General features: G+C 33.5%; 2 protein-coding genes across 3 annotated transcripts; one reads left to right on the forward strand and one right to left on the reverse strand.

Moving 5' to 3' along the window:
• Window positions 1-120: 120 nt before the first annotated feature.
• Window positions 121-9,802, forward strand: LOC149732206 (sodium-dependent phosphate transporter 2-like). The gene is made up of 18 exons (XM_089883598.1): window positions 121-306; window positions 392-658; window positions 906-1,056; window positions 1,446-1,586; window positions 1,794-1,879; window positions 2,257-2,353; window positions 2,655-2,774; window positions 3,032-3,253; window positions 3,453-3,523; window positions 3,846-3,962; window positions 4,422-4,601; window positions 5,020-5,130; window positions 6,463-6,582; window positions 6,931-6,990; window positions 7,211-7,308; window positions 7,594-7,779; window positions 8,518-8,602; window positions 9,098-9,802. The coding sequence occupies exons 2-18, from the start codon at window positions 440-442 to the stop codon at window positions 9,254-9,256; spliced, it is 2,223 nt and encodes a 740-aa protein (XP_089739724.1). The 5' UTR covers window positions 121-306; window positions 392-439; the 3' UTR covers window positions 9,257-9,802.
• LOC149732207 (cytosol aminopeptidase-like) lies at window positions 9,398-13,681 on the reverse strand. Of its 2 annotated transcripts, none has more exons than XM_089883609.1 (10): window positions 13,513-13,681; window positions 13,082-13,394; window positions 12,531-12,692; window positions 11,872-12,012; window positions 11,192-11,321; window positions 10,594-10,775; window positions 10,205-10,297; window positions 10,051-10,149; window positions 9,804-9,883; window positions 9,398-9,748 (listed from the first exon to the last, which is right to left on the reverse strand). In XM_089883609.1, the coding sequence occupies exons 1-10, from the start codon at window positions 13,600-13,602 to the stop codon at window positions 9,449-9,451; spliced, it is 1,590 nt and encodes a 529-aa protein (XP_089739735.1). In that variant the 5' UTR covers window positions 13,603-13,681; the 3' UTR covers window positions 9,398-9,448. The 2 variants fall into 2 exon arrangements, with proteins under 2 accessions (XP_089739735.1, XP_089739734.1); XM_089883608.1 differs by having other exon boundaries at window positions 10,051-10,153; window positions 10,209-10,297; window positions 13,513-13,679.
• Window positions 13,682-13,872: the final 191 nt, after the last annotated feature.

Consider the following 13,872-nt stretch of genomic DNA (forward strand, 5'->3'; position numbering starts at 1 on the left):
GTATGTGGTTGCCAGGTTTTCAATTTTTCATAAATTACAAGATTTGGTTTACTTTTAACACCAATTTAAAATATATGTACCGAAGCCACGGTTATCAAAACACATGACCCGTAACGCCGTCCAGTGTTCCTAGTAACAGAGGTGAAACGTGTTGGAGCTTGGGTCACCACGTGTTTAGTTGCCGCGCCATCTCATTCGAGTTAAGCATAGTACTCGCGTTTGCCCGCAGCTGTACGTGCAGCATACTTAAAATGGAGCGCATGTAGCATCCAGAAATCTGTTCATTACCGGAAAAATAACAGAACGGTAAGTTTAAGTTAATTGTGACAAGTCAGTTTGTGGTAAATTTAGTTTAGTTTGGTGAATTGGTTTAAGAAGGTTTTATTTTTAGGTGAAGTAACCAAGTAAGGTTCAAGTCACGTTCACAGCAGTCTACAAAATGTCAACTGCTGCCTTGACAGATGCCATTTCCACTGTCACGTCTGCTATTACATCTGCAACGACTGGTTTCTCAACCGAACAATTTCAATCCGATGTACTATGGATGATAATAGTTGGATTTATTATCGCATTTGTTCTCGCTTTTGCTGTTGGCGCAAATGATGTGGCCAACAGTTTTGGTACGACTGTTGGTTCAGGGACACTAACTCTAAAACAGGTAACACCTTTTTGTAGTTATTCTTGCGATATGGCAAAATATATTAGAAAAATAAGTTTAAAAAATTGTCGTCATGCATAAAGAGAAAAAGACCCATAGCATACCCATAAATTTAGTCCCATAGTAACTTGTAAGCAGATCTGGACATGCAAACTACTGTATAAAGTAAGCCTGTGTTATAGCAGTTAAATTTGATATGGCATATGAAGCTGATTGAGTGTAATGATTGTCACCCATTCATTTATAGGCATGCATCTTGGCCTCTATTTTTGAAACTCTTGGTGCTATTTTACTTGGTGCCAAAGTAGGTGCAACAATCCGCAAGAAAATCATAGATGTCAATATTTATTCTGGACAACAAGCTCTGCTTATGGCTGGTAACATCAGTGCCATGTTAGGTGGGTACACAGACTTTATTTACACAAGTTGTCCATTTAAAAACATAGGCACATAATGTGATATTGAATAATTAGTAACTAGTTTAGGGGCGTGGCTTATGGGTTTGGAAATGCCCACTTTTTTGTCGGATTGATTTAGAATATTTTTTTCAAAATAGTCTTCGCTAACTATGACTATGTTCTAAAGAAAAAATAATGTTATTTTTATCTCACTAGTTAATTTGAAAAGAATGTATTGATATATATAAATAGGCTATGTATCTAAACATACATTTCGCTCCTTTGGTTTTGGAAATGGTTTTATTTTTTGGTATGGCCAATGTCTTTCTGTGAGATCATTTTGCTTATTTATCAAATTGATCTAAACATATATATATTTTCATTTTTAGCGTCAGGATTATGGCAACTAATTGCAACGTTCCTGAAACTACCAGTATCTGGCACACACAGCATAGTTGGTGCAATCGTTGGTTTTTCACTTGTTGCACATGGTGCTGATGGAGTTAGCTGGGTTATGATGGGGAAAATAGGCAAGTATTTTGTTGTTATAGTTGTGTTTTTGTATGATGTATTGTATAGGCCTAGCTAAACTGGACATTGTATTTGTTACAATTGAGTTGGCATAATACTGTTTGCTGTGGTGAGTTATTAAGTCTGCTTGGAATTTGGACCTTAACATATGATGACTGTCAGAAAATTGAATAAATAAGGTATTTACATGTTGATTTATTGTTTAGTTGCATCATGGTTCTTGTCACCCTTGTTAGCTGGTGGAATGGCCGCTGCATTTTATGTTCTTTTAAGAGTTCTTATTTTTCAGAAGGTTTGTAGTTCAAGTTCTGTTTTAATTTTATCCCTTTTTTGTTTTGTTTTTATTTAAATTTGTTTACATACACAAATACAAGTTACATAATGCCCTGTGCAAATAGCATTTAATTTTTCACATAATGGCTTTTTCAACTAACATTTAATTTAATGTCCCACACTTTACTGGCAAACAGGGCATTTAACAATTACTTGATTCACTACCTTAATAATCCCTTATGTGTGCTAGATTTTATGCGTCATTTATAATTTTTTTTCACTTTATTTTTAAAACTTGACGCTTAGGTGTTAAGTAGACATATTTGATTTTCAATTATATAGAATGACATATATATCCATATGCTTGGATTTTTCACATAGCCTTTTTTTACTTAGGATGATCCTGTTTACCCTGGTTTGATAGCCATGCCAGTATTATACGGTTGCACTATCGGCATCAACTGTTTCTCAGTTTTCTTTTCTGGTGCTCCATGTAAGTAAAAAATTCAGTATCATTCTCAATTCCCCAATTTAAGACTAACTTTGTTCCAAACTTTATTTCTTAATAGTATTTTTAAACGTGTCTGTCCATGTCTACCATTGTAGGTTATCGAATCAATGTTTTCTTGTGGGTTGTTACTGAGTGATATATCAAGTAGATGCTTTATATAAACCATTTTCTATAGGAGTATTGTAGAAGTAGCAGTAGCATAAAAGTGCATTTGCATATAACACTGTTTATAAAAAAGAATTTACAACGTACTTAGTAACTTAACATATTTACAACTCTGTAGTGCTTGGATTCAACTATCTCTCAGTTGGAGCTGATATTGGAATAGCTATCGGCATCAGTGTTGTTGTTGCATTGGTCGTGCAGTTTGTGGTCGTAAAAAAGATGCGTGCTTCTATTGAAAGTAAGTGATATATGTTTTGAATGAAACAAGGAGATTTATTTTTATTGTGGGACATAATTCCTGTCATTTTACAAAAAAATCCGAATATCCTGATTGAGTTTTAAACAATTAACAACGGTCTTTGGAAGTCGTGAGAATACGGTTTTATATTTCATTGAATAGTTTTTGTTTACTACCAAATGGAACGAGAAAATGAAATAAAAAAGTGTCTCATCTTCCCCCACCCTACTATATAACCTATCTTTACCACAATTAAGGAAGCAGAAGTGAAATTGTCAACCAAGCTGCAGTTTCTGATCCTGACAACCAGCAATTGTCAGCGGTGGGCAGCAAGAAACATGTCAAACTTCCAACTGTGATGGAAACCATATCAGAGAAAGAATCTCCTGAAAGCAGCAATGCTAAGTTGGCTGAAAACTGTAAAAAAGTAAACGCTAACTGCAGTAAAATCACAGACGAAAAAATGCCAAGAACAAATGGTAATTTTGCAAAATTATAAAATAAAGTTTTTCTAATTACAATAAAAGCAAATATGTTATACTATTATACATTCACAAGAATTTTTATAAGGACCAAAACATATATATATCTTGATTGTGTGCATTTTTACCAAATAAGTGGGCATGTGTTACAACCCAATCATTACCTTAGAGAAAATAATAATATTTATTGCTTTAGGAGATGGCCATTGTCACAAGCGAACTCGTAATTCTTCTACAAGGGATTATTTTACTCCTAAAACTGTGGAGGCAAGTTTTTTTAAACCAACTGTATTAATTATACTTTCCAAGAGTTTTTCAAAAACTACCCACAAAGTAACATACATGGTAACTCGTAAGCTGGCACGAGGTGTATGAAACAGAACACCTGTGTTTAACGACTGTTGTTTTCCGGCCACGTGAGGATAAAGTAAGTTACATTCATTCACTCATGAGTAAAATATAAACACATAATCTTTAACATATAGGCATACACTTCCCATATGTTTACATTGCTGTAAATTACATCATTTTGTGCAGTAAACATATTTTGCATGTAAGTTTGGAATTTATTATTTTAACCCTTTGACAGGAGGCAAAAATGCTTCGACAAGCATCTTCAAAACGTTCCAAATCAACAGGACACGATATACATCACTCTTCGGTGAGGCTTCCACCTTTGTTGCAGATGGAAAAGCAAGTTTTAAAGGTAAGTTGTGTCAAGGATTAGGTAATTATCCAACTCTGGCTTAAACAGATATTTCCCACAAAGGGCCTTAACATATTCATTGAACTACGACTTGTGTGAAGGTTAAAATAAAAAAGGCAAACATTCAAGCCTTTGTTTAAACTTCCCCATGATAAATGATGGACATGTGAATCAAACAATCGTTATTATGATGCAATGAATCCATGTTTGAATCCCTACTACTTCGTAACAAACAGTCTACCTGGCTAATTTAGTACGGTGCTTCATTTTATGGTTAAAAATATATACACTGCTGTAAAAACATCTATACCTACTAATGTGAGTTCAAATACAACGGTTAAACTTGTTCATGCTTATCAGAATGAAGATATTTTTTATACATTTCACCTTAAAATTTCTGGGAGAATATTGCTGTAGGCATGACTTTAAAAATATTTCAAATTATTATTTTTTCCACAGACAAGTGTAGCACTTCCGAGTGTAAAGCAAATCAAGGATGAAATTCGTCGGAATTTTTCCGAACCAGCAATGATCACAATCACCGAGAAATCTGACGCTGATGTGTATGAGGTGTTTATTAATAGACAACGTAATCTTGTCACTATACAGAGGAAAAATGAACATCTACCTTCTTACAGTGTAAGTTATAGGGATTTTACATATAGGCTTAGCTGTATGATACTTGTATAGATTTAATCAGCACATATTATATTCTTTGTGGGTTTCTTGTTAAGGACCTGGGTTTTGGGCCAGATTTTGCCCCTCACCCCATAATTAGCAAATGCATTTATTATTGTTACGTTTTATTATATATTTTAAGTTTTTTTATCATATATATGTATATACATGAAACTTGTTTTATCAGCACATATTTTATATTTATAAAGATTCTTTTTTTCACAAAAGACTTTAATACTCTATAATCTTATTTTATTTTTCTTGAATAAAGAGTCCACATAATATAGTTACTCAAGCAAAGAATTTTAAACAACATCAATCTATACTACAACCTTGCCCGTCTCCAGCCCAGTATAAACCGTCACCCTTATATTTATAGAGTGTTGACGCCAAAGGAGACGGTTCGCATGAGTTGGAAAACTTGTTATCAGCTTATCCACAAGATATGAAGTTCGAGGAATGTTTTGAAGAAAGCGACGATGAAGGATTGGTGGGTTTTTTTAACTAATTTGTCGGTTTATTGAACTACTTAACTTAGTGCTTTATCATTATTTGTTGTTTTGGCCGGGAAATGGTTGTTAAATTAAACTTCTTTGTCGAAGATTTATAAAACTACTTTATCATTATTTGTTGTTGGGGTGGAGAAATAGTTGTTCAATTTTAGGGAAATGGTTGTTAAAACTAGATCAATATTTCACAAAAGAAAACAGTTAAACTTTCAAAGAGATTTATAAATCTACTTTATTAAGTATTTGCCTTTAAGGCGGGGAATTGATGGTTAACTCATATAAGGTAGTTTTACAAGAGAAACTGCAAAAAATAATTAAAATCTCCAGAGGTTTAAAAATACATTTTGTCATGCTTCTCTCTTATATAGGTGGGAGTTTTTAAATTTTAATCTCCATAGGCTGAACATTTTACCAAAGAATCGCAAAATATGACTAAACAGTCCTGAACATTTGTGACAAAAATATGTTTAAAATTTAATATTTTTAGTCCGAAATGCTGATTTTCAGTCAGTTGTGCTAAATAATCCTAATATTAAGGACACTTTTCTTACAACCTTTTTGGTATTGGCATAAAAACTTAGCTTTCTTACTCAACGTTGAAGTTTAATTGAAAAAACTCAACCACACAATGAATTATTCAAAAAGCAGTGAATATGTTTTTTGTTTTGCTCTCCTATAGTAGTGAGATTTGTTTATTTCCAAATCACTTGGGAAAAACAAAATTTAATTTAGGTATAGGACAGTCTATTTGTCTTGTTACTGCATTTTGTTTTTATTCCAATTTAATAAAAAAATATATTTATTGCATTAGTATAGGATAGTATACCTTTTTCAGTTTTTAGGGCACAAAATAAGTATTGGCACTCATTGAACATTTTGTACAAACTTTATCTTATATAGGAAGCAATACACCATTAAACAGATTTACTGTGAATATATGCGCATATAAACACCAGCCTTCGTGTCAATTATGTTTCATAAGTTTGCCTGCATGTAGACTTAATAATGTTTGTGTAATAAGTCCATTTTTCCTCCCATAACTTACATTATATTAACTTTGCTATAGTAGGGTGGGGGAAGATGGGACAGCTTATCATTCTATTTTCTCGTCACATGTGGTACTAAACAAAAAATTCAAATAATTATAAACTGTTTTCTCACAACTCCCATAGACCGTTGTTAATGGTTTAAAACACGATCTGGACATTAAGAATCTTAAGATATTGTCTGCTAAAGGTATCCCATCTTCCTCCACCCTACTATATTACTTGGTGTAAGTCATTCAATGGCACTTAACTTAATCTGTTATACAGGCAATGAAGCCAACAGCACAGCTACAAGAGAAACACGGTTTATCGAATAAATACAGTGGAGCAATCATGGAAGGCTTCAGAAGATTATCCTCATCTCAACAAAACATTGTGGCAATTAGGGTAAGAAAAAAGCACGGCCAATTTTTGTCTTACATCGGATATTCTGTATACAAGGATTTAGTAGTTATTAGTTTCCAATTTAGTATTTTGTGAAAGTATTTAAGTATGTAAATTAGTTACATTTTTGTTTTTTTGTGAAAAAATTCTAAAATAAGTAATTTTAGATTAGTTACATTTTTGGTATTTTGTGAAAGTTTTTATAATAGGGTGATTTAGGAAATTCTAATTAAAAGTTACCGTTATTATAAGAGATTTTGTCCAAAAAGTTTTTACTGCGTCGGTGTCCATACTGTTCAGGACTACCATCCAGGTTATAACTTATTAAACCAATAATATTTATTCATATAGGTTGGAGATGATGTAGAAGAGAAAGAACATGAAGAACTTACAAAGGAAGAAGAATTGGAGGTAAATTGGAAACAAAATATTAAGAAACTGAGAAGTAACAACCTCCAAAAATTTGTCAAATCTAGTTGTTTTTAAATATTTAGGTTTTCTTATAAAATTTTTGGAGATTTTTTTATGTCTTGCCTAACTAACAACCTGTAAAAATTAGTTGCAGCGTTTTTAAATGTTTCTGTTTTCCAAAAAAAAATATAATGTTTTATATATAATCTTGTATATTTAGGCAAAGGAGGGTCGTATAGAAGTAAGAAAAATATTCAGTTTTCTTCAAATTCTCACAGCTTGTTTTGGTGCCTTTGCTCACGGTGGTAATGATGTGAGGTGAGTGGTGTATTACATAACCATGTGGAATGTTTAAATTCTATGTGTGTGACGTCACGCACCGTGACAAGCCATGGTTTCTTGAATTTAGGCCAAGATTGGCCCAGGGGCTTAGTGCATGTATGTTATGTGACCTTTCTTTATAAATATTATAAAATTTTCAATTATGAACAAAACTACATTTAAAATTTTAATCAACAAAATATGCAAAAATGCAGCTGTAAATAGGTAGCAGGGTATTTTCAAATAAAATCAATTTATTTAAGTTGTTGCGTTTTTTGCCAGTAATGCAATTGGGCCTCTGATTGCCTTGTGGATAATCTACTCCGATGGTTCAGTACAGCAGACATCAGGCACACCACTGCTTATCTTACTGTATGGTGGCTTTGGTATTTGCTGTGGTTTATGGATCTGGGGACGCAGGGTGATCAAAACTATGGGGCAAGACTTAACCAACTTAACTCCTTCAAGGTAAAAATCATATTTTATATAATATCAATATATATCAGGGGTTCCCAAACTTATTTTATCGCGGGCCAATATGTGAAATCCTAATTATGCGTCGGGCAAGGTTTTCCTTGCTATATTGGCGACGCGACTTGTATTGGCCAAATTTGGTTATAACGTATACTGTTAGTTAGGTCAGGAAGTTCGACACATATGCTGGTAATAAACATGGCTTCTAGAACAGATTAAACTACGTACTTGCGAAGTAAAAGACAAAGTTTCACAGTTTTTTTGTTGAATCATGTCGGGATATAACCCCTATACCAGAGTAACAAGCGTGGAAGGTTGGCTGATGCTGTGACAGTCATAACTATTTTTGTGACGTAACAAAGACAACGTAAATTATTACAGAAATTAACATTTTTAGACGATTTTTTTTTTTTGTGAATGTATGCAATCGGTAATTTTGAAGTACTCTGAGGGCCATTTATTTTGCTTCTGCGGGCCGCAGATGGCCCTTGGCTTTAAGTGCTTTGTCAAAACTTTTTTTTCGTTTATGCTGAGAGTTTTATTGTCATTTTTATCCCTTATCATCAGAAACTCTATTTTAACACTTATCAGACTGACCTTTCTTATCAGACTGACCTTTTATTCATATCTCGGTTTGTACCTAAGTGAAACAGTCGTAAGAAACTATGTCTGTAAGCTACATTGCTTAACTCTTATGCATTTTGATTTTCAAATTTAAATAATCTTACACAGGGGTTTTGCTATTGAACTGATGAGCGCTATCACTGTTCTTGTTGCTTCTAATCTCAGCCTTCCCGTTTCTACAACGCATTGCAAGGTATTTATATTCAAGTATAAAAACTCAGTATCACCCATAAGGCTACCTAAATGTGATGGTAATTAAACATAAATGGTTTGTTTGTCTGCAAGTTGTAGTAATTAAACACCAGTCCTTTTTTTTACAGCTAAATGTAAATATGTTTTTAACTGTAAGTGTGTTTTAACAACTGTTGTTTTGTCACTATATTCTGTTTAACATATTTGTTTAACTTAGCTATCGTAATCAAAGAGACATATAAAGTTATTATGATATTACTATTATGTCATATAAGCGTGCACATGGATAAAACACCAGTGTTAATATGTTTTAGAATTTTTATTCTACTAGTACAGTCAATATGTGGTATTTACTCATTAACCTTTGATACCAGCATAGCTGCATAGCAAAAAACTGGCCACGTAGCCAGTAATTGAACCCCCTATCACAGTATATGTTAAGTACACTTCTTATAGTCATATATATTGTTAAAGTAATCCAATATTTTACTACAAGGTTGGAGCTGTTGTAGCAGTAGGTTGGGTAAGAGGAAGAGAAGCTGTTGATTGGAAAATATTTCGAAACATCATTTTTGCTTGGTTTGTAACACTACCTATCAGTGGTGGACTCTCTGCTTTGACGTTTGGTCTTATACGTGCTATCACTAAACTATGAACTCTGTGTACTTTATGTGGCTTGTCATTTTTCCTCTATATGTACCAAAGTACTGCTGTATTGCTGCTGTTTTTTATTGCGTCAATTTTAGTTGGGCTTGTAACACTTGTTTTATTTTCTGTGCTTCCTACGCCTCATACAAGCAGTTCCATATGCTTTTATTTCGATTTTATGATTCATAATTGCGGATTTTTAAGATTCATAATTGCGGATAAACTCAAGAAGTGTACGTGTTGGCCTTCCAGCCATTCCTTTGCATAGGTATGGTAGATCGCTACCATTGGTAGACATCACACCAGCTATATCAAGATGTGCCCATTTTACCCCTTGGTCAACAAAATGGTGCAAGAAAGCTGCTGCAGTGCATGAACCACCTCCCCTGCCACCAGTACCAACATTGTTGATATCCGCAAGCTGTGATGGCTTCACCTGACTTGAATAATGCTTCAACAAAGGCATTCTCCACATTCGATCACCCGTGCTTTGCCCTGCCTGTCACAACACATCGTTTTTCAATAAATAAAAAAGAAAAAATTTCAAAACTTACATTTTGTAGTTGATTCCACAGCAATTCATTGTTTGAATACACCCCAGTTACTGCAGTGCCCAATGCAACAACTATTGCCCCTGAAAATAAGAGATAACTTTTTATTTATTGGTAATGTTTTTTAAGAACTAAGGGGGAAAATCCACAGCAAAACAATAGTTGTTAATTACACTATAGATAAAAAGTTTGGCAAAAAATGTTGGTTAAAATGTGTGGCTGTTCCCTAAACACATTGTTAGAGTCCAACCTGTTAGTGTAGCAGCATTAAGTATAGCAGTAGGTTTGAAATCCTGTCCATATAGCAATGCATCTGCTAGCAACAATCTTCCTTCAGCATCTGTATTGTCTACCTAGGAATTCAATAAAGGTCAGTTTGAAATAGTTGGGTTTTGACATTCAACCCACCTGTATTTGTGTTCCATTTCTTGCAGTGACCACATCACCAGGTTTGGTTGCTTTTCCGTTCACCATGTTCTCACATAAAGGAAATAACCCTGTGGTACAAATACAAAGTATTAACTTGGTGTTTCAACAATACACAAACTTTAAAAAAACTATTGTAAGTTTTTTTGTTAAAAATTTTAATTTGATTAACAGCAATCCAAGGTATCTTAATTTTAATGCACTGGAAATTTCGACACACCATGCATTTTGCATCCTTTAACATAAATACCCTAACCATTAAAAACTTTATTGTTATTTAATTACCAGCAATTCAAAGTATTTTAATTCTGAAACATTACAAATTTGGACACCATGCATTTTGCATCATTTAACAAAATACCCTTACCAATAATATGTCCTGGTGCATTCAGTTTGCATGCTCCTAAAATAGCAGAAGTAACAGTAGCAGCTCCACCCATATCGGCTCTCATTTCATCCATCGCTTGTGAAGGTTTGATACTTATACCACCACAATCAAATGTAACTCCTTTCCCAACCAATACTAATGGTTTACCATTGAAGTTTTCACTAGGAAAAAAAGAGTTCAAGAAATGTAAAACGCTATACATATTGTATATAGTAAGAGGGAAGATGGGACACCTTTAGCACATAGTATCCAGGTATCCTGATCATGTTTTAAACAATTAACAACGGTCTATAGAAGTGGTGAGGATAAGGTTCTATAAATATTTAAATGTTCTTTGTTTACAATCAAATGAGACAAGAAAATAGAATGAAAAAGTGTCCAATCTTCTCCCACCCTACTGAATATTAAGGTTAAGTATGCTGTTATGTTTAGTTTTAAATAATACACCCACCATAAAATAACCATAACTATTTCAAGAGTAGTGTTATAATTAGTTGGCCAAACAAGGCTTTGTATAGAAAACACTCACATGTGATTGAATTGGTTATTTACAAATGTTTAGAAATACTCCAATTACCTTTTATAGTGGATTTCTACAAACTTTGGTGGTTCATCCGATCCATTGCTCACACTAAGGAACGCTCCCATGTTTTCCTTCTCAATCCAATCAAGATCTCGAACAAAAACTTCAATACTTCCTTTTGTGTCTGAAAATATATCATTAGTTGGAGACTTGGTATTTAAAAAATAGATAAATTTAGGATGAACCATTAAATATGGCCAATGTAAAAAACATATTAAATCTGGCCAATATAAAAAGCATATATGTACACAATCACTTAATAATGTTTTATGTCAACTCCCTTCTCAAATTTCTTAGTTAAGCTTATATAATGTTAACTTCAGATGAATGAATGAAATTTATTTCGTCTCTTCGGTCACAATAATGAAAAACAAGAGAGTTGACAAAAAGCGAAAAGACGGGTAGTAACGGTAAAACAACAGTTGTTAAAACACGCTTATTGATAAAAAAGCAAGAAAGAATGTTTTGGATAAAAGGCGTGACCGTTACACCCTACAGACGATACAATGTCAAAATTAAATAAATAACATTTAATTAAACATATTTAAGTTCTAATTGGAAGAAAAGTGTGCGTAAGGACACAACCAGTACAATGGGGGGAGTCGGCCTTAAAGAAGATTGATCCAAAGATTGGAACATGATGAAAAAACAAAACCCCCCAAAGATGCACCCACCTTTTTTAGCATCTTCAAATGCTTTGCTTACATTCTCAGCAAATAGAGTTGGTGTCATTAAGTTTGCCGGACTCTCCATTAAAAAGCGAGCAAAGTTTTGACAATCTGCGTAAACTTTTCCTACATTCCATTCCTGTTCATCTGAAAAATCGCATGAATTATCCCACATGTTTTTATATTAGTTTACAAGTTATAATGAATTGTTAATTTAACTGTGCTTCTCAGGCCATCTGTTCCATAACAATTCTAGGTAACTTAATCCCTGTTATAATAGTCAGGATAATAACTTAAAAACAAACATAAAAGACTGCTATGTAACACTATATTTTGTTAGTGTTGGTACACTATAGAACAGCAGTTTCCAAACTGGGGTCAAGACAGCAGTTTTAGAGGGTCCACAACAAAGCAATGATTGTGATTTAAAATCAACCCAAGTATTGATTTAATTGCAGTAAAACAAGTGCACCCATCCCATTAAACAGCTTACTGAATTTGATAGTATTTGCGTTTTCTTTCATTGGTGGTTGTTGCTTTTTTCCTATAGCATTCTTAGATTTTTATAGGGTCGTAAAATATCAAAATAATTGCAAAGCGTCCACCAGGCAAAATTTTTAGCAAAGTTTAGGAACCGTTACTATAGTACAAGTGAACTTTATTACCTTGTTCTTGCAATGGTGATATTGTTGAAGGAAATTTGTTTCGTTCTTTCTCCTTGTAACTCCATGATGCGAGAAATGCCCCTTCAGCAGCACCTAGTGGTGAAACTGCTGCATCAACGTGAAGTGAGGAGAAACCAGAATCTTTGTAGCTTTTTATTCCAGCTGTAAATATTTAACAACATGAAATAGGCATTATAGAATACATAGGATTATAGGATTATAGGCATTAGGATTATAGGCATTATAGAATACAGAATGACTTTCTTATAACACAAGTGTTTTGTTCTTATACACCGTGCCAAGAGTTACCAAGTATGTTACTTGATAATTCAGACAAACCATTAGTGCCCACTGGGTTGTAGCAATTGCCGTTAGGTGTCTTGCCCAAGGACACATACGCGGTAGCAGGGATAAGACTCCATTACCTCTGGGTTACAGGCAGGTGCTCTAACCAATTGTGCTACGCTCCGTAGGAAGCTGGAAGACTATATTCGAGTTGTACACATTAATCACATGCATGAAACATTTATCATCTAAGTATTACAGACTACCTGCTACTGCCAGTCTCATGTTTTCTTTCTCATCATCAATTAGCTCTGATGATTTAACTTCTGGGTCACTTTCAGCGATGCCAACAACAGTGACTGCTGAAAACTCATCTTTTATTCCATAGAATGTCCGAGCTTGTCCTGCTTTGAGGGGCTTCCCGATACTTACCAGATCTGTTAGATCATTGTTCCATTTTTTGTTGTAAAAATTAAACGATTCAGTTCCTTTGATTTCTTTTACAGATATTTTGGAAGTAGAATTTGAGTCTGATCCTTTTTCTTTTGGTGTATGGAGTCCAAGAATTATTGCTCTAGTCTGAAAAGTACAGCCTTGCCATTATACAACTAATTATCAAATATTCTACACAATAAACAATTATAAAAAAACATGGAAAACACAAGTAAAAAAACATGAAAAAATGCAGCAGTCTTACCTCAGCTTCATTGCTGTACTTTTTAATTGAAACGTATCGTCCTTGCACTTTAGAGTAGTTTAGTAATCGAGATGCTTGTCTGTGTAGCATTTTATTCGGTTTAACAAACGGCAGTATAATAGTAACGCATGTAACTACAGTATCTATGATGTTGACATCCTCTAATGGGGAATCACCTTTTAGTGTTTCCAGGTTTATTTTCTTGATTTGGATTAATTTTCGTATATCAATAAATAAAACTAGTTTTAAACTTAAAAGATGCATACATTATTTTTATTATTAAATTTTAGATAAATAAAGCATAATAATATGTAAAACCTTTCTTATAAAGTATTGTTAATTATAAATTTAAAAATTGTT

Source organism: Ciona robusta, chromosome 8 (assembly GCF_009617815.1).
Source record: "Ciona robusta chromosome 8, ASM961781v2".
Taxonomy (NCBI): domain Eukaryota; kingdom Metazoa; phylum Chordata; class Ascidiacea; order Phlebobranchia; family Cionidae; genus Ciona; species Ciona robusta.